The sequence below is a fragment of the Lutra lutra genome, chromosome 7, assembly GCF_902655055.1.
Source record: "Lutra lutra chromosome 7, mLutLut1.2, whole genome shotgun sequence".
Classification (NCBI taxonomy): Eukaryota; Metazoa; Chordata; class Mammalia; order Carnivora; family Mustelidae; genus Lutra; species Lutra lutra.
The window spans coordinates 114,089,376-114,109,060 of NC_062284.1; the positions used below are offsets into that span (position 1 = coordinate 114,089,376).

The 19,685-nt window shown below is 43.2% G+C and overlaps 1 protein-coding gene across 3 annotated transcripts; it reads right to left on the bottom strand.

Moving 5' to 3' along the window:
• Nucleotides 1-1,760: 1,760 nt before the first annotated feature.
• On the bottom strand, nt 1,761-18,389 carry RDH11 (retinol dehydrogenase 11). 3 transcript variants are annotated; one of them, XM_047735862.1, is made up of 7 exons: nt 18,315-18,389; nt 15,234-15,352; nt 14,567-14,722; nt 13,318-13,422; nt 12,568-12,777; nt 9,346-9,535; nt 1,761-3,169 (listed from the first exon to the last, which is right to left on the bottom strand). In XM_047735862.1, exons 1-7 carry the CDS (start codon nt 18,317-18,319, stop codon nt 3,067-3,069), a joined length of 888 nt encoding a protein of 295 aa, XP_047591818.1. In that variant the 5' UTR covers nt 18,320-18,389; the 3' UTR covers nt 1,761-3,066. The 3 variants fall into 3 exon arrangements, with proteins under 3 accessions (XP_047591818.1, XP_047591817.1, XP_047591820.1); XM_047735861.1 differs by lacking the exon at nt 18,315-18,389 and adding an exon at nt 17,887-18,043; XM_047735864.1 differs by lacking the exons at nt 9,346-9,535; nt 18,315-18,389 and adding an exon at nt 17,887-18,043.
• Nucleotides 18,390-19,685: the final 1,296 nt, after the last annotated feature.

Genomic DNA, 19,685 nt, shown 5'->3' on the forward strand with positions numbered 1-19,685 from the left:
AATAAAAGAGCCACTCCGCGCGCGGTTATTTTATAATGTGGTGAGCAAGGCGGACCCAGCTTCATCAGGTCTCTTTCCCACCATGTAATGTGTTAACAATCACAAAGTCCTTTTCTGCATTTCATGGGTTTTCATGGTTCAGTGGCGGGAAATTCCTATTTTCAACTTATTTCATGATTTTCCTTTCGAAGCCCTTTCTGAAGTATTTGCTTGGCAGCCCAAGATATAAAACAGCCCAGACATATTAAAAGATATATGACTGTTCAGGGGGAAATGATGTGATTTATAACTTCTGGACCTTTATTTTTATTAGACTGATTCATTGACCACTGATTGAACACATACATTGAGCTCCTAATGTTCACTGAGTATAGAGACAGCAAAATCTGAGATAGTTAGTGGAAATGTACTGTCCTAAGTCCCACAGCACTGTTAGAGAAGGGGCAGGTACAAAAAGGAGATGTGGAAAAAAGGGATCTTTGAACAGTACCATAAAAGACAAGTGAGACAAATGGGTGAATCAACAATCACATTATCACACAACATTAAGTTATAACATCTGAATTGAGGCTGCACTGTGGCTAGATTCTGGGGACAAATTATCCTTATAAATGAGAAACGACTGCATAACTATAATAATGAAAAGTGTTCTCTTCTTATAATTAAACTTTGTTTTCTTCTGTTGACTCTAAACTTTCATTTAATTCTTAGTTACTTTGATGAATAAAAACATAATCAAAAAAGTTTTATTTGTCATTGACAGTTCAACATAAATTAAGTAAAATATTAGTTCAATGATGCTACTTAACTATTATTAAAATTTTCCAATTTTTCCATAAAATGACCATTTCTAAATTATATACCTTAAAAGTCAAAGCAAGTTCAACAAAAGAATATTCATTTACAAATATGAGAAGACTGTGGTCCTATAACTCTTTCCCCCCACCAAAGTGAATATGTAATTGTCAGTCCAAGACAATCACAAACTATTAGAGTAACATACTCCAAACAAGTGATGGGAACATTACTAATACCTCCATTTCCTATGGCAGCATTACCTTTGATAAAAGTTCTCCAAACTAGGGGCACCTGGGTGGCTCAGTGGGCTAAAGCCTCTGCCTTTGGCTCAGGTCATGATCTCAGGGTCCTGGGATCGAGCCCTGCATGGGGCTCTCTGCTCTGCAGGGAGTCTGCTTCCTCCTCTCTCTCTCTGCCTGCCTCTCTGCCTGTGATCTCTGTCAAATAAATAAAATCTTTTTAAAAAGTTCTCCAAATTAAATGTAGGTTTTTAGCATATAGACATTTTATTTATTTTATTTATTTGACAGACAGAAGTTACAAGTAGGCAGAGAGGCAGGACCCTGAGATCATGACCTGAGCCGAAGGCAGAGGCTTTAACCCACTGAGCTACCCAGGCGCCCAGCATATAGACATTTTAATCTTGTCAATATAATGTAAGGAAGTGCCCTGAAGATTATTAAATTGACTGTAAATTATAGTATCAGTCCTTAGGACAATTTTGCCTAATAAAGAATTGGGGTACGGGGCGCCTGAGTGGCTCAGTGGGTTAAGCCGCTGCCTTCGGCTCAGGTCATGATCCCAGGTCCTGGGTTCGAGCCCCGCATCGGGCCTTCTGCTCAGCAGGGAGCCTGCTTCCTCCTCTCTCTCTGCCTGCCTCTCTGCTTACTTGTGATTTCTCTCTGTCAAATAAATAAATAAAATCTTTAAAAAAAAAAAAAGAATTGGGGTTTTTTGTTTGGGGTCTTTTTCTACCACATTGGTTGACTGGCACTTGTTAAAGACGGTGTAGGATCAGTCTTGCTAATTTAATTCTTCCATAGTTACATATTGCCATCTTTAGCTGTTTTTTTTGTTTGTTTGTTTGTTCATTTTATTCCTTAACTAGTCCCTTCACTGTTCACATTATCTTCCAGGATTCTTCTCTTTTTTGGACTTCTTCCCTGCTACCCATGTGCTTTTTGGTGAGTAGTTATCCACATATACACAATGTGTTTCCCTTTGTAGCACCGCCCATTTGTATTAAAGACTGGATGTCACTGTTTACTCCATCTTTGAACACTTACCTGCCCCAGCGTCCAGTTTAATACTGATCCTTTGTAGCTATTTTGAATTTTGTAAAAATAATCCCAATTGCATGCTACATAAGAACACATACAAAGATATACTCAGTGACAATCACCAAATAGCCTTTCTCTTCTTCTTCCGGTTTTCTAAGAGAAACTAAGGCTCAAGAAGTCCTCCATGGGTCTGGGGTCCGTAAACTGAAAGACAGGTAGGTGGTCTACCTTCCAGTACTGCTCCTTTCTTTACCCACTTGCTGGCCTGAGAAACAGTAGGAAAATGGTGGCTTAAACTTGATTTTTATTTCTGCCTTCCCCCAAATTTCTGCCATCCTCCCAACCCCACAAATTTCTTAGAAAGGGAAGCTCTTCTGTGGTCCAGACATGTAAAGGTGTCTTAACAGCAGTGGCTTTAGGTTGCCGGAGATAAAGCTCATGCCATAATCCAGATTCAGTTAAGAGTTTCCTGGAAGAATCCAGATGTTGGCTTATGATGGTTTTCTTAGCAGGTGAGGGATGAGCCCTGCTCTTGAGCCAACCCACTATTGACTGTGGGAGTTGAACTGGGACTGCAGGACGGCCCTCCTGAAAAAAAAGCTGGCTGGTGGCTGGGAGGAACTATATTGTTAACAAAGTTGGTAGAAACTAATCGAAACTGCCATAAATTGACCCTGCCATAGCTAAGATTCTCCCAGGTAGTAGGTTTCAGAAGGCAAATATGAGTTTGCAGGTCATATGAAGACCTTATCCTAGGACACCTCCTGTAAGTCTGGCAGTAACAAGAGCAAAGTCAATCTGGACTAATGCAGGGTGTTTTGATCAATGTGGCTGTACATTGGGCTTTTATCAGACATCAAGCAGGCAAGCCTGGAAGGTTTGTTTTCTTTGTGCTGGAGGTTTTGGCCACCATGAAGGAGAATCATTTTGGCAGGGAGTACTGAGTAGTCTGCTGGAGGTTTCTCTTGAGTCCACCTGCCACCACCTGTCATTCCATAGGTATGCCCAGCAGGTCACAGCTGACGTCCCATAGCCGCCTTGCTATCGTCTCATTCCGAGCCTGGGCAGAGACCCAAGCCACACTGCAGTCACTAGAAGGAAAAGAGAGAGGCTTAAAACACAGGGTTTATGAATGGAGTCTGTTCTCTGCCTGGAACAAGGAATGTGACAGAAGAACAACCTAGGGTTCACATGTCCTCTATACACTTCATAGGGCCAGTCTTTGTCTTCTCTTCATTCTCTAATCCTTACCCCAAAGAAAATGTAATTACTGTTTAGATCTCCTCACTAGACTGCCTCTGACCAGAATGTCTGATATTTAATGCATAGCATTTAGTCCTTATATTCTCCTCTCTCTATATATATATTTAATTAATATCAGTGTCCACCTGACACCTATGTATGTCCAGCTGTTCACACAAGACCTTGTAGAGTGTCTTGTTGCTGAGATTACACTGGTTACAGATGCCTGGAGTGGTAAAAACAAACAAAACCACCCTCAAAACTTACTATTCCTGGGGGTGCCTGGGTGGCTCAGTGGGTTAAGCTTCTGCCTTCAGCTCATGATCTGAGAGTCCTGGTATCAAGACCCGATTGGGCTCTCTGCTCAGAAAAAAAACACCTTACTATTTCTGGCCTACTGCAATTATAACTTAAAAAAAAATTTTTTTTTTAAATTTTATTTATTTGACAGAGAGAGAGAGAGAGATAGATCACAAGTAGGCAGAGAGACAAGCAGTGAGAGAGGGAAGCAGGCTCCCTGCTGAGCAGAGAGCCTGATGCGGGGCTCGATCCCAGGACCCTGAGATCATGACATGAGCCAAAGGCAGAGGCTTAACCTCCTGAGCCACCCAGGCATCCCAACTTTTTAAAAAATCTTTTAAAAGATTTATTTATTTTTGAGAGAAAAAGAGTGCATACCAGGGGAAAGGCAGAGGGAAAGAGAGAGAGAGAATCCCAAGCAGACTCCCCACTGAGCATGAAACCTGATGCAGGGTTCAGACTCATGACCCTGAGATCATGACCTGAGCCAAAACCAACAGCTGGACACTTAACCAACTGAACCACCCAGGCACCCCCAATTATAAGTGTTTTTAAACTCAAATAACAAGTAAAGCCAGCCCCATAAACAATGAAGGAAGGAAAAGATGATAGCATAAAAGAAATGTAACAATAAAGTACTGTGTGTTTCATATACCTTCTCTTCATTGCTGTAATCTCCATAATTCAAAATCCCCATTAAATGCAGGAGGCGTATTCAAACTCTGCACTGCTCAGAAAATTTTCTCAAAGAACATTTTACTCATTTTTCATTAGCTGCATCTAGTACACAGTGGGTATTCAATAAAGGGTTTTTTGAAAAGTGATTGAGTAAATATACTATTTCAAGAGAACTGCTTCCAGGACATCTGTAGCAAATTCTGAAGGTGAAAGGAAAGTTGGCAAGTCTGAAAAAAGCACATGAAGCAAACTCTTAACACTATGTCCATAAAGACACTGCTAATCAAAGAGTAGGTTATGGACTAGCAGGAGCATCATCAGGGAGTTTGTTAGAAATGCCAATTCTCAGGTCCCCTCTCAACCTGCTGAATCAGAATCTGGAGGGCAGAGCCCCAGGAATTTGTCTTCAGCCACTTCCTCAGATGGTTCTAAAGCACATGAAAGTTTGAGAAACACCACTTAAAGATACAGTCACAATTACAAAACAAGCCTTGTAAGTATAGTACTTCTGTTTAAGGAAACTTACCAGCATGACCAGCACAACCTGCCACTGCTGAGCAGAAAGACCATCACAGAGAGCCAAAGGCTCTGTAAGACTCTAGAAATGAGCTGGCCTTTGTAAGCCTCTGTAGCCTCTACTGCATGATGCCTTATGTTCTTTGCAAGGTTACGATGAATAGCAAATGACACAATGGACAGGAAGGTGCCTTGTGTCATAATTTATGACATGCTGTAAAATTTATTCAAATACCCAAGTAAAAGCTACTTACGTGTGGTTATGGCATCAGTACAGTCATGGTGCTGGTATTTCCAGTAGGGTTTTGAGAAGTATCAATCAGTATATATAAAAAGACCAATTTCAAAACTTACTACAAAACTTACTACTATCAAGACACTGTGCATAAGGATAGACATATAAATGAATAGAACAGAACTGAAAGTGTAGAAGTACCCTTACATTTATGGTCAATTGATTTTTGATAAATCTGTTATGGATTGAATCATGTCCCCTTAAGTCCATATGTTGAATCCCTAATCTATAACATGACAGTAGCTGGAGATTGGACTTTTAAGGAGATAATTAAGGGTAAGTAAGGTTATAAAGGTAGGGCCCTAATTCCACAGGTCTAGTGTCCTTATAAGAAGAGGAGACACCAGGAGTGTGCACACATAGAGTGAAAGCCATCTGAGGACACAGCAAGAAGGCAGCCTTCTGTAAGCCAGGCATAGAGGCCTCACCACAAACCAACCCTGCCGGCACCTTGATCTTGAACTCCCATTCCCAGAACTGTGAGAAAATTAGTTTCTGGTATTCTGTTATAGCAGCCTAAGGAATTTTTTTTTTTTTTTTTGGAGCCCAATGTGGGGGTTGAACTCAAAGCCAAGATCAAGATCAAGAGTTTGACACTCAACCAACTGAGCCACCCAGGTGCCCCAGCCCAAGGAATTTTAATACAGCTACCAAGAAAATTCAATGGAAAGAATAATCTTTTCAACAAACAGTTCTGGGACAATTGGATATCCACATGCAAAAATGAAATGAAGTCAAGACAGATCCCTACTTCATGCCATATGTAAAAATTAATCCAAAATGAATCATAGACCAAAATGTAATGCTTAAATTATTAAAGTGTTAGAAGAAAACATAGTAGTAAACCTTCGTGACCTTTGGTTAGGCGGTTAGGCAATGGTTTCTTAGATACGGCACCAAAAGCACAAGTGACCAAAGAAAAAATCGGCAAGTTAGACTTCATCAAACTTCTCTGCTTCAAAAGATACCATAAAGAAAGTAAAAAGACAAACCAAAGAATGGGAGAAAATATTTATAAATCACACATCTGATAAGGGACTTGCATCCAGACTATATAAAGAACTGTATATATATATTTATAACTATGTAAAGAACTGTTACAATTAAATAATAAAAAGATAATGATCCATTTTAAAAATGGGCAAAGGATTTGAATAAATGTTTCTCCAACAAAGATAAACAAATGGACAATAATGCATGAAATGATGCTTAATATGATTAGCAGGAAAATGCAAATGAAAACCATAATGAGAAAAACTAAAAAAACTTGAGTAGAAAAATTACTCCGTGCTTACCAGGAGGGCTTAAAATCAAAAGGACAGATAATAAGTGTAAGGAAGGGTGTGTAGAGATTGGGACCCTCATCCCCTGCTGGTGGCAACACGAAATGGTGCAGCCACTTGGGAAAACAATCAATCTGACAGTTCCTCAACAGTTAAACACAGAGTTGACATATGACCCATATTTCAGTGGGATTCCATTTCTAGGTATATAAACCAAGAGAAATCACCATACAAAAATCTGTACATGAATACCACAGCATCATTATTCAACTAACCAAAAAGTGATAACCCAAATGTCCACAATTGATAAACGGATAAATAAAATGTGGTATATCCAAAAATGAAATATTATTTAGCAACTAAAGGAATGATGTATTGGTACATGCTTTGGGGTGGATGACCTTGAACAAATTCTGCTAATTTAGCAAGAAGCCAGTCACAAAAGGCCACTATTATAACTGCATTGATAGGAAATGTCCAGTACAGACAGATCCATAGAGACAAAAAATAGAATTGTTGTCTCAGGAAAAATAACCAGTGCAAAGTTTCTAATACTTCAGTCAAGACAGACACATGTTCATTTTTTGACTGTGGTCAACACAGTTGCTGCTGGATCTTCAAAATGCTTAAAATTAAGAATTCATGGCACTGGAAAGGCTTTTCAAAAGTCAATGAAATAATTACTATGTCATGGATTTCAGGCTCACTTGCTTTAAGCTATTCAGTCAAAACCTCAAAATCTCCAGGGAAGAAGAAACCAGTCACCCATAGAAAATCCTTCTAGTATATAAAACTATGTAAATTTATCTCTCTGGATTTTAGCTGCACATTTCCATCTGCTCTACACTTCTACTCACATGGAGTCTTATGGATACACACTGAACATGGACAGAGACAGGTTTACTACCTAGTGGGCAACCGATCCTTTCCACATTCTTTTTTTTTTTTTCCTTTTTTTAAGGAGGGAAGAGGGCAGAGGGAGGGGGAGAGGGGCAGAGGGAGGAGGAGAGCCTCCTCCATGCCCAGCATGGAGTCTGATGTAAGGTTCGATCTCACAACCCTGAGATTAAGATCTGAGCTAAGATCATGACTCAGACGCTTAACCAACTGAGCTACCCAGGCACCCCCCCCTTCCGCATTCTTTTCGCAACAGCAACCTGATCCTTTTCTGAGGAATGACCTCTTTCCCACCCCATTAATCAAGTGCCTGTCTCTGCCTAACCAAGGGAGTGAGGATGAGAGGATGGAAGATGTAGAGCTTCCTTGCTAGAGGGGAATGGTGAGCAACAAAACAAAGACTGAGGATAACTGGCTTATACTCATTCCAGCAGCAGTGCCCCAGCCAGCTGACTGGCCACTCTGTTTGTTCTAAGCCTAGCTCTTCAGTCTTCTCTTTAGTTCTTAGGAGAACGCCCATATTTTAATAAATTCCCTTCTTGCTTAAGTTAGCATGCGTCTGTTTCCACTGCTCTGGAATCAAAGAACTCTAAGCTCTACCCATGATTTTTCCAAGTCTGCTGTCTCAGTTGATGTCATCATCAGTCTCCTAGTAAGTCAGGCTTGATCCCAGGTCACTAACTCTTCCCAGCCCCCTCACTCATTTAGTCATCAAGCCATAAAAATTCCATCTTTTCAGGGCCTCTCCCACTTAACCCTTCTTTGTATTCCAACTGTCATTACCCTAAATCAGGAATTCATTCTCTCTCACTTGCATTATTTACTCATTCATCAAGCAAAGTCACCAGGGATGTTTCTCTGCGCAGATTATTTCTCTCTCTACTGGAACAACTTCTGTGCCTCCTCTCCAAGCCTGGCGTTAAGGGCCTTTCATGATCTAACTTTCTTTCCAATTTTAATTTATTTACAGCACTTTCTCTAAAATTTCAAGTTATTTCCATAAAATCTTGAAGGGGGAAGTAAGAACGTGCTAAAATTTCTATTTTTTAATAGATTTTACTTTATTTATTTGACAGAGAGAGAGAGAGAGAAAGCACAGGCAGGGGAGCAGCAGGCAGAGAGAGAGGGAGAAGCAGGCTCCCCACTGAGCAGGGAGCCTGATATGGGGCTCAAACCCAGGACTCTGAGATCATGACCTGAGCCAAAGGCAGACACTTAACTGACTGAGCCATCCAGGTGTGCCCCTAAAACTTCAATCTAATATGATGCTTGAGACCTGCTTAAAAATAGTATGAGAGGGAAAAGATATGGGAAGGGCTGGTGCATGGGGATGGGGGAGTACTGGCCATGGCTTAATGGTTGTTGAGACTATATTATGGGTATATGGGGGTTCAACTGTTTTATCTACTACTACACATATTCAAAGTTCTCTATAATAAAAAGTTTTAAAAGTCTTCACTTAATCATGAAGGGAGTCCATCGATACTATTTTAGTCCTGAAGACAATAGAGAAATACAGATTCAAATTCTTCTTCTTTTTTTTTTTTTTTAAAGATTTTATTTATTTGACAGAGAGAGACACAGCGAGAAAGAGGAAACACAAGCAGGGGGAGTGGGAGAGGGAGAAGCTGGCTTCTCGCTGAGCAGGGAGCCTGATGCAGGGCTTGATCCCAGGACCCTGGGATCATGACCTGAGCTGAAGGTAGACAGTTAACGACTGAGCCACCCAGGCACCCCTCTAATTCTTTCTAACGTACAGGGGGAAAAAAATTGAACCAGGAATCCAAAAAGGAACAAAGAAAACTCGACGGACATAACAAAAGGTAGGAAGAACAGAAACAACCAGAAAACATCATAAAAGATAGCCACAGAGAAAACCAAACCCATCAGTACCATGAAAATTGCAAATGAGTCAACCCCCTTACTACAAGGTAAAAACACTAGTCAAAAGACATAAGCTATGCCGCACAATGTAGGAGTACAGTATACCAGACAAATCCAGATTATTTCCCTTGAGCCATAAAAACCCCATCTTCAAAAACAGACACATTCATACCTGAAATGATGCCCATTTAGAATCTCAAGTCCTTCCGTGAGAGCACAATACAGGCTGGTCTGTGCTCCCTGCTGAGGGGTCTTGATGAAGAAGGAGAAAAGCCACCACATCCATTTCATGAAGGACGAGTGCCGAATCAGTTCAGACTTGACTGTGCCCGGGTGGACAGAATATGCCGTAACGCCAGAGCCTAATGGGGGTACCCCATAGAGAGAGGAAGGCAGGACTTGATATTGCTGGACAGCCTAGGACAGCAGGGGCCGTGAATAAACATTTAACCCCAGGAAGACTCCCTTCCCACAATGGTATTACAAGCACTCCTCACAGTAACTTACACCTCCCTATTTCATAGGTTAGGATTAAAGCTCAAAGAGGTTATTAACTGTTAGGAAACAGCAGAGGGGTGCCTGGGTGGCTCAGTTGGCTAAGCAACTGCCTTCGGCTCAGCTCATGATCCCAGGATCCTGGGATCGAGCCCCGATTGGGCTCCCTGCTTGGTGGGAAGCCTGCCTCTCCCTCTCCCTCTGCTGCTCCCCCTGCTTGTGCTCTGTCTCTGACAGATAAATAAAATCTTAAAAATAATAATAATAATAATAATAAAGGAAACACTAGAGCCAGGAGTCAAACATCTCTCCTGCACTTTGACTCTAGGGATCACTCTTTCTTCAAAGCTACCTTTTTATTGGCTGCTGTGATCCCACACTTCTGTTTTTCCAAACCTTTCTTGTTGCTTCCTCTCAGTTTCCTGGACCAGTTCCTCATCTTCTACCCAAACTGCAAATGCTGGAGCTCCCATATCTTGCTAAACTCCCTCTCTATAACTATATGGCATGCATTTTTAAGCACATTGTACTACTTTGAACTCTTGGCTGACTCTGAGTGGCTAAGGGCATGGGCTCTGTGGACAGACTGTCCAGTTTCAAATCCCAGCTGTACCCTGGGCAAGCTCCCTATGTTGTGATTCACTTTCCTCTTGAAATGGGGATAATCCTAATATCTGCACCTCACAAGGGGGTTTGGAGGATTAAATGGATTCATATCTATAAGAGACTCGATAATCTCTGGTACATGGTAAGTGCTAAATGAAACTTAGGCATGTGCTAGGTCAGGTCCCTAGTTCTTTACTAGAACCTTGGGGCCAGAGAGGTTTCCAAATTTTTACTGATTTTAGAAAAATAATATGACACAGACACATATATTTCTTATTACCTAATCTCCCTGGTACAAGGGAGGTTTTGCTGCCAAATGAGCTTTGGAGTCAAGCTTCTGAAAAAATTGAATTCTCAGGTCTTTGTGGATTTCATGATTGCAGATAAAGGACTATGGACATATATTATTTCCAACTTGACATCTACTCTTTTTCTTTTTTTTTAAGATTTTATTTATGTATTTGTCAGAGAGAGAGAGAGCACAAGCAGCAGGTGGAGGGAGAAGCAGGCTCCCCACCGAGCAGGGAGCCCAATGCGGGGCTCGATCCCAGGACCCTGGAATCATAACCTGAGCTGAAGGCAGAGGCTTAACCAACTGAGCCACCCAGGTGTCCCTTGATACCTTCTCTAGATGACCCATAGTAATGCTCACACAGAGGCCCCAAACTAACTTCATACTTTAAAGGCCAAACCTGGATCTTGCAGTGTTCCCATAATTCCCAATCAGGCAGGCACACAGAGCAGTTCTTGACAATTCCCCACCTTACCACACATATCTGTCAACAAGCCCTGGGGGTTTCCCATCGGAACTATGTCTTAGGAGTGTCCACTACCCTCCATCTCCACCACTTTAGTCCAGGACACCCTCACTTCTCACCTAGACTACAGAAATCACCTGCTGCACACACTCTGGTCCCCATTTTAAAAAGGCTTTCATTCACGGGCGCCTGGGTGGCTCAGTGGGTCAAGCCGCTGCCTTCGGCTCAGGTCATGATCTCGGAGTCCTGGGATCGAGTCCCGCATCGGGCTCTCTGCTCAGCAGGGTGCCTGCTTCCCTCTCTCTCTCTCTCTCTGCCTGCCTCTCCATCTACTTGTGATCTCTCTCTGTCAAATAAATAAATAAAATCTTTAAAAAAAAAAAAAAAAGGCTTTCATTCTGAAGGGTCTCTCCTGCTCTTCCACTAAAGTCCTTACCATAGACTCTAAGGGTTTTGACTTTGTCCACTGTCTCAGTTCAGACCTCTGCTCCCTTTGCTTTCTACATTTTAATCACAGCAGCCTCTCAGTTACTCAAACTAAACCTAGACCTTTGTGCATTCTCTTCCATCTGCCTGGAATGGTTCTCAATATCCCCAGATGCCTCATCCCACCCACTCTGTAACCTATCTAATTTCCATGTAGCTTGATGATCCCGTATCAACGATGGGGCTCCTGTGTCTGATTCCTAGCCAGAATTCCTCCTGCCTCAACTCCTAAGTGACTCTAGTTGTCCACCCTGAATTACCCTTCTTTTTCGAAAATTCAGAGTAGGCAGTGTTAAGGACCTCTGTATATCTGTGACCTCTTCAAGCATACATTTCTCTCTTATATAACCTTTTGCTGTTAGGAAGACACTCCCCCGCCGCCACCACCCCCATAGTCCCAGGACCTTTTTTATCCTAATGGTTGTATCTAGTGCCAGCTCAGGTCCCTCCCTCTGCCTTTTTTTTTTTTTTTTTTTTTTTTTTTCAGATTTTATTTATTTATTTTAGAGAGCAAGAGAGCACATGTGCAGGAGGGGCAGAGAGGGGGATGGAGAGAATCTCAGGCAAACTCTGCACTGAGCCCAGAGCCAGACCCAGGGCTTGACCTCACAACCTGAGACCATGACCTAAATCAAAACCAAGAGCCACATGCTTAACCCACTGAGCCACTCAGGCGCCCCCAGGTCCTTCCCTTCTATCTAGTCTCATTATGAGTAAAAAACCTTGCTTGATTGTGAGGCCCGACTAATGAGGACAATAACCTATAAAGTAGTCCTATTTTACTTATGAGGAAATAAGTCTGGAAAAGTTAAGAAACTTGTTGCAGGTCGCATAGCCAGTAAGTACTAAAAGTCAAGCCTTACGACTCAAAGTCAGAATGTCCCCATCTCCTGCCAGCCACCTCCAATATTCAGCTGTGGGCTATTTACTAAAATAATACCCAGTTATAGTCATGGCAGCAGGTTTGTCCAGGGAATGGGCTCCAGAAAACGGTATTTTTGCTACTTTCCATTGACTGGTATCTCTATAATTACTTCTTCTAAGCCTACCTTTGAGCCTCCGAGCCAGTTCCTGGGTGAAGAGAATGTTAGCTAACTTGCTGTGACAGTAGGCCAGACCCGCATGGTAGAATTTCTCGCCCTGAAGGTTATGGAAGTGGATCCTTCCCAGGTGATGTGCTAGGGAAGACACATTCACTATCCTCGATGGGGCCGATTCCTTCAGCTTCTCTAGCAGCAGATGGGTCAGGAGGAAGTGACCTATGGGAAAAACTAGAATTAACAGAGTTCAGGGCCAATGCTAGGGTGAAGGGAGTCATAGTGAGCCTTGGAGAGAACACAGGAACAAGGCTTTTTGCCTTGTTAATTCATTATAAACTGCAGAACAAGCTCAGGGAGCGTTTGGGGAAATAGGACAGCCATCCCCCCATGAGGGGGGTCTGGATTATGTGAATATGAACTCTTGTCTCCTTCCAACTTGGATTAATATCACTCTTTAAGAGCAGGCAGCCTCTGCCTGATGCTGGTCATGAGGTTCCCCACAAAGAAAGCAGCACAGCCCCCAGTCCAATGAGGCTGTTCAAAAAGGCCCCAAGGTAAGTTGAATCTGGATTGCAAATTAAAAAGTGGGTGGCACCTCGAGGAGGCCTAAGTTTATCTCTGAGCTATCACGAAAGGACCAGAGTGTTCACTATCCACTTATGGTCTCTTAGAGCCCAGAGGCAGCTCAGTCTGACCCCTAGGTTTTCCAAGAAGAACTTTAAGCTTCTTCTAGTTTTGTGATGAGACCAGATTTCTTACCCAAGTGGTTGACTCCCATGTGCATCTCAAAGCCATCTGCTGTCTTAGAGTAGGGACACATCATCACTCCTGCATTGTTGATCAAAATGTGTAGATGTTTCTCCTCTGCAGGGAAGAGGAGATGTGAGGGGGAAGCAGCCAGCCACAGCAGTTACATCTGAGAAATCTACCTTACATCCGGGCTTTGAAAATGGGGATGCATAACTTACTTTAATCTTCTTCCATTTCTCCTTCATATGTGGTTTGTATCACTTTTCATTGTTTAAGACTTTCATTGTTTACCTACTACAGAGCAAAATTCCATCTTACACAACCAAGTTGCCTTTCCGATCTTTCCATTTAGGGAGCTACTCACTCACTGCTTTGGGGGAAAATGTTCTGTTCACCTCTCCTAATAGAAGGACTTCCCGAGCTGAATCAGAAGAGTCAAAGCAAGAACCAACAGGCTGTTCTGTACACACTCCTTGCCACTGGAGAACTCCAAAAGGTGCCAAAAGAAATATTGGTTTCAACTCTTTGTTGCATCTGGCAACTCTTTTCGTGGTTTATTTTCTCATGTGATTTGTAGTTTCTAACTATGAGCTCATATCTATAGACATTTTTTACCTAGGGAGGCTGTTATGAGGGGTTATGCCTACAGAGTACTCTTGGGTTTGATTTTGATGTGATACTACAGGGTTTTATGTTAACTCCTCAGCTCAAGATTCTTACACTGTTTGATGATGTAATAAATTCTCCCCCACAGATGATGCCAACTTGAGGTTCTAATATTTTGCAGTTGACTCTCTAACCACTATGTCCTAAAGAGAAGATAAGCTTCTTTGCCATGTCTTGGATCTGGTGGCCTACTGTTTTTTTAAGCCCCCATACCATGGACCTGATGAGTTTTTGTGAGTCTCAACCTTATGTGGAGCCCAAGATATAGCTCCCCACTCTCAGGGCCTGAGGCCTCATCTCCTTTCCCTGTATAAGTCTTTAGACTCCAGATCCTAAAGCTCATGTTGAGTTCTGATACTCCTGTGAAGTTTTTGGCTTTAGTTCTTATGCACTGCTATGACTTTTTAAACTCCTTTTTTGTTGCTGCTTCTTGAGGATTCCCACTTGTTACTAAGGAGTTCAGCTATGAATGAAATTTTTTATTATAATTTATCTAGTATTTCTATGTATTAAAGAGAAGGATCTTTTCCTTTAACCAAGTCTGCCATGTTGATTGCAAGATCAACAACATAATCTCCAGTTCTGTACTTACCTGCTAAGAAGTCTTTAGCAAAGGCTCGAATAGATTTCGTATCAGCCAAGTCCAGTTTCCGCACTAATACCTGTTGGTTCCCCGTTATGAGCTGGATCTCTCTGGCTACTGATTCCCCCTTTAGCACATCCCGGCATGCTAAATACACACGGGCACCTGTCAACAAATATGTAGAAGAGACACACTGTCAGCTCTGCTTTTGAGTGGATGCTATAGACCTACAGATTTATAAATGTTATTTTCTACTTTTTTTAAAAAAATGTTTTATTAATTTATTTGACAAAGATCACAAGTAGGCAGAGAGGCAGGCAGAGAAAAAGAGGGGAAGCAGGGCTCGATCCCAGGACGCTGAGATCATGACCTGAGCCGAAGGCAGAGGCTTAACCCACTGAGCCACCCAGGTGCCCCTACTTTTTTTTTTAATGGGAATTTTATGCCTACTTCATGACAGGGGTATTTGATGAACAACAACAACAAAAAAGAAAAAGAAACCAAAATACGAAGTGTCTGTTATATAGAGAGCATTATACTAGGTTCAGAGCAGTGAATCTGTGGGACACTTGGAAAGTTCTTGAATTCCAAGACTGGGAGGGAATAATGAGCATGGTCATCCTTGTGAGGGATAAAATGGCAGGAGTAGGAGGGAATTAGAAGCAGATGAGCTTGCCTCTTTGAGCCAGTTCTTTGGCTGTCTCCTTTCCAATGCCCGTGTTGGCTCCAGTGACCACAGCTACCTTCCCAGGAAGCTGGACAGTTGATGTACACATCCCACTACACAGCATTTTCCTGTAGAGAAGGAGAGCTCATCAGTTCTTCGTTCTTGTCTTAGCCAGAGGTTCCTGTAACTACCATGCCTTCCAATCCCAAGACTAGAGTTTGCTTTAGTTCTTTCTAGTGCTGTCATTTTATAGATTTAAGGAAGACTGAAGAAAAATTTTCTGCTCTTGCTCAAGGGCTTTTGCTCAAAAATTTTCTGCTTCTCGCTTGGGAACAAAAACGATTCTATTGTAAGGGCAAACCTTAGAGCTGCCCCCTGCAGTACAAGAATTGGGGAAGTATTTGATTATCCAGGCACCCGGCTTCAGTTTGAGCCCTCTGACAGGCTTAGGGAATCATAAGATTCAGCCTAGAAGAAGCAAGAACTGGTCCACTTATGACAATCTGTCCACAACTGGCACTTTTTGGCCTTGATATGCAGCTAATCCAATACAAAAAGTTAAAATTATGGAAGTTTGTTTGCTGTGGTAAAGCAAACAGAAACACGCACATACACACAATTAAAAATAAGACAGAGAAAAGACATAAATCAGTACCAACGGGAGCTGGGATTCGAGTCCTGGTTTAATTAGTGTCCTTGTTCCTAAGCACTATACTCCCCTCCTTTTCCAAAGAAATGAATGCACAAACAGGGATCAGCACGTCCCAAATTGTTCTTTTTTTCTTCTCTGCAAATTTCAAGACTCAAGTTAAAAGAATCTCTTGATCAGGAGATGCACTTTTTTTTTTTTTAAGATTTTATTTATTTATTTGACAGAGATCACAAGTAGGCTGAGAGGCAGGCAGAGAGAGAGAGAGGAAGAAGCAGGCTCCCTGCTGAGCAGAGAGCCCGATGTGGGGCTCCATCCCAGGACCCTGGGATCATGACCTGAGCGGAAGACAGAGGCTTTAACCCACTGAGCCACCCAGGCGCCCCAGGAGATGCACTTTTAAAGAGCATTTCAGGGACGCCTGGGTGGCTCAGTTGGTTAAGCAGCTGCCTTCAGCTCAGGTCATGATCCTAGCGTCCTGGGATCGAGTCCCACATCGGGCTCCTTGCTCAGCGGGGAGCCTGCTTCTCCCTCTGCCTCTGCCTGCCATTCTGTCTGCCTGTGCTCGTTCTCTCTCCCTCTCTCTCTGACAAATAAATAAAATCTAAAAAAAAAAAAAAAGAGTTCTTTAAAAAAAAAAAAAAAAGAGCATTTCAGCCTTCTTCATTGAACTGGGAGTCGCAAGGCACACACTCCTAGCCACTAAAGCTACCTGCTTAGGGCACACAAGCCCGTAAGGAAGCAAACTGGTGCTCACCAAAAGATGTCTTCCTCCTCAGAGAACAAGCCTCCCTGCTCGGTTTTTCACATCCTTTCAGGGTTCGCCCCAGGAGCGACAACATATCAGGACCTCTACTGAGTTCTTTCTTCTCTTTACCAACAGGAATGAAAGAAACAATCAACTATGAAAAGTCCAGCTCTGGGCTAGCTCCCCTGACCTAGCCAAGTGGCTGGGAGTATAAAGGTTGCAGTAAAATCTTCCTGAGAAAAATCTCGCAGCGGTATGAGCACTATTTTCAGTTCAGGCTTAACTTTTCACTGATATTCTATTTGGGTTAAAGGATCTTGTGGTGGAAAGAAATACAAAGCGTTCTCATCTGAGTGGGAGCACTAGGTGTTCAGAGAGGAGGAAAAATAAAAGTAAAAGAGGAGCACTAGGGTGGATGGTGACCACGCCCCCGTCCCCCGCCCCCGAGGAAGGACTGTCTCCTCAGTCTCCCATTCACCGTCACTACTGGTGATTTACTCAGAACCAATCAGCAGGCGTCCTTAGTGCAGCTCTTCTCCGATTCTCTGCCGCACTCAGCCAGCCATTGGCTGATTTGTCACCAGGGACCACGACCCTTATTCCTCTCGGCCTCACCCCCAAACCCTGGGCATGATTCAGGTCCCCCACATACTCCTGCTCTGAAGGCACAATGCGGCTCATGATGAAACCCTTCCATTTCTTTCCTCTACAACATCCGCCCAGAAAAAAAGGCGAATCTATCTGCAACAAGAGAGCAAGCAACGGGCCTGCAAACCGCACGATTCCCACCGACAGAGTTTCAGAGAGCAAAAGGTCGAATCGCTCCACCTTACTTCAAAGGCTGGAAGCAAGACGATAGATAGGGCTGGTTCAAGGCGTGGGAGCTAAGGGGAAAATGAGTGTTAAGGTCCACACCCCACTTTAGGGTCTGAAATCTCCCAATGCTGATAACTTAAGTGTCTGAGGGTAGCCTTGCACTCAGGGTTCTCTCGAGCAGAAAGCAAGGGTTTCTAAGACGAAAAAAAGGATCGGGAGAAACAGAGTCAGGTGAGCCGGACTACAGCCCCTTCCCACCGCCTGGAGTCTCCTGATCTTGTTCCCCTGTGTCCAGGACAGCTGGACCTCCTCCAAACAACCGAATATCCGGCCTCCACCTACTTGGAAAGCCCCCAGGGATTTTCCTTTTCCTTCTTCTTTAAACAGAGGTTCGGTGAGGATTAGCGTCCTCCTGAATTCTTAAGAGAAGGCAATACATTTGCACAGACCTGATTTGGGGTGCAGCGATGTACAGGAAAAGGGGTAGAAGGAGGAGCAGGAGCAGCAGGACCCCGATCATCTTGCCGGACGGCTTCGGTGTCTCTAGGTAGGAGCGAAGCGAGATGCCCCAGCAGTGCTCGAGGACCGTGCGGCTCCTCCCAGACACGCCCTAATCTTAGTACGGCAGCCCAGGGAGCAAAGCCGTCTGGGAAATGTAGTCCGCAGCTTGGGCTGGCGGGCGCTACTCCCAGCTGCTCGAGCAAGCCGATACTCAAAAAATCCCCAACTATTTAGGTTCTAGGCCTTCTAGGATCGTCCAGCTTTCCCACAGCCCTCTGGCCACCACGGTTGTCGTGAAACTTCCCTAGTCCTCTAGCTCTTGGTGCCCAATTCCAGATCCTGGTTAAGTTTTCCCTTATCATAGTGCAACAGTTACCTCATTGTTCCTCCTGGAGATCAAAGATTGGCGTCTGGGGAGTGTTATGAGGCTGATCACGCAGGAGAGGAGCCGAGGCTGATTACACAGGAGAGGAGCCGTTGGGAGTCTGACAGTTGGGAAGGAAGTGGCGGGGTGGGAATCCTTCCTCCTTAGGAATTCCTTCATTCCAGGGGAGTGTAAGCAACCCATCCCTGAAGAAATATCCGGGAGAATCGCTTTATTGTATCTGTTTTGTATTATAATGCTATCATCATTTTCCTGTTGTTTGAGTGTTAATTGATAATAGACCATAGTTTTCCTGGTGACTTGGATTAGATATGTTAATTCCCAGGGTGGCCGTGAATTTCCCAGATTAGTACAGTTGGTTTTGCTTACTCGTGAGAGTCTGTAATCCTGTCTTGAATTAAGGCCATGGAAATTCTTTGAGAACAAATGTTTCCCTGTTCAATTATTCCTTCCCGCTCTGCCATCTGAGGCTTATATCTAGCTTCCAAGAGGTAGTGGTAGAGGATGTTTTAACAAGTCAATAACTGGATAATTCATTTCCATTTGATGGAAAGACATGTTCCAAGCTCAATTTAAATGAATATATCTTACAGAAATTGAAGAGGTTTCCTTCACACAATACAAATTTTTACTGATTTAATGTTGGATTATCTAATAATCATCAGATTTTGTCAAATGCTCATTGTGGTACCTAATATATGTATAGGCTTTTACACCTTTTACACCTTTATTAAAAGACTTTCAGGGGCACCTGGGTGGCTCAGGGGGTTAAACCCTCTGCCTTCGGCTCAGGTCATGATCTCAGGGTCCTGGGATGGAGCCCCACATCGGGCTCTCTGCTCAGCGGGGAGCCAGCTTCCCTTCCTCTCTCTCTGCCTGCTTGTGATCTCTGTCTGTCAAATAAATAAATAAAATCTTTAAAAAAAAAAGAAAGACTTCCATGTGTTTTGTACCTTATTCGTTCACTTATTCATTTGACGAATGTGCTCTTCCTACAGTATATGAGGCACTGAACTGAGGATCAGCAGGGAGCCGGCAAAAATGACCTCTGCCCTCTCAGAGCTTGTGGCCTGTCAGGGAGGAACTTTACGTGATCACCCTGAATAAACTGTGATGAGGGTTATGAGGGAAAATAAAGGTTTGGGAGGTCATAACCTGAAGCTCCTCCTGGTCTGGAGATCAGGAAAAGCTTCTTTGAAGAAATGCATTTGAGCTGAGGCCTGAGGAAAGGTCAGGAGTTAGTGGGCAACATACAGGCCAGAGTGCTCTGAGTAGAGGGAAGAGCCCACTGGAGAGCTCAGAGTCAGAGAAAGCAGGAGCATTAGGACAGTGGAAAACATTGGTCTGGGGCGCCTAGGTGGC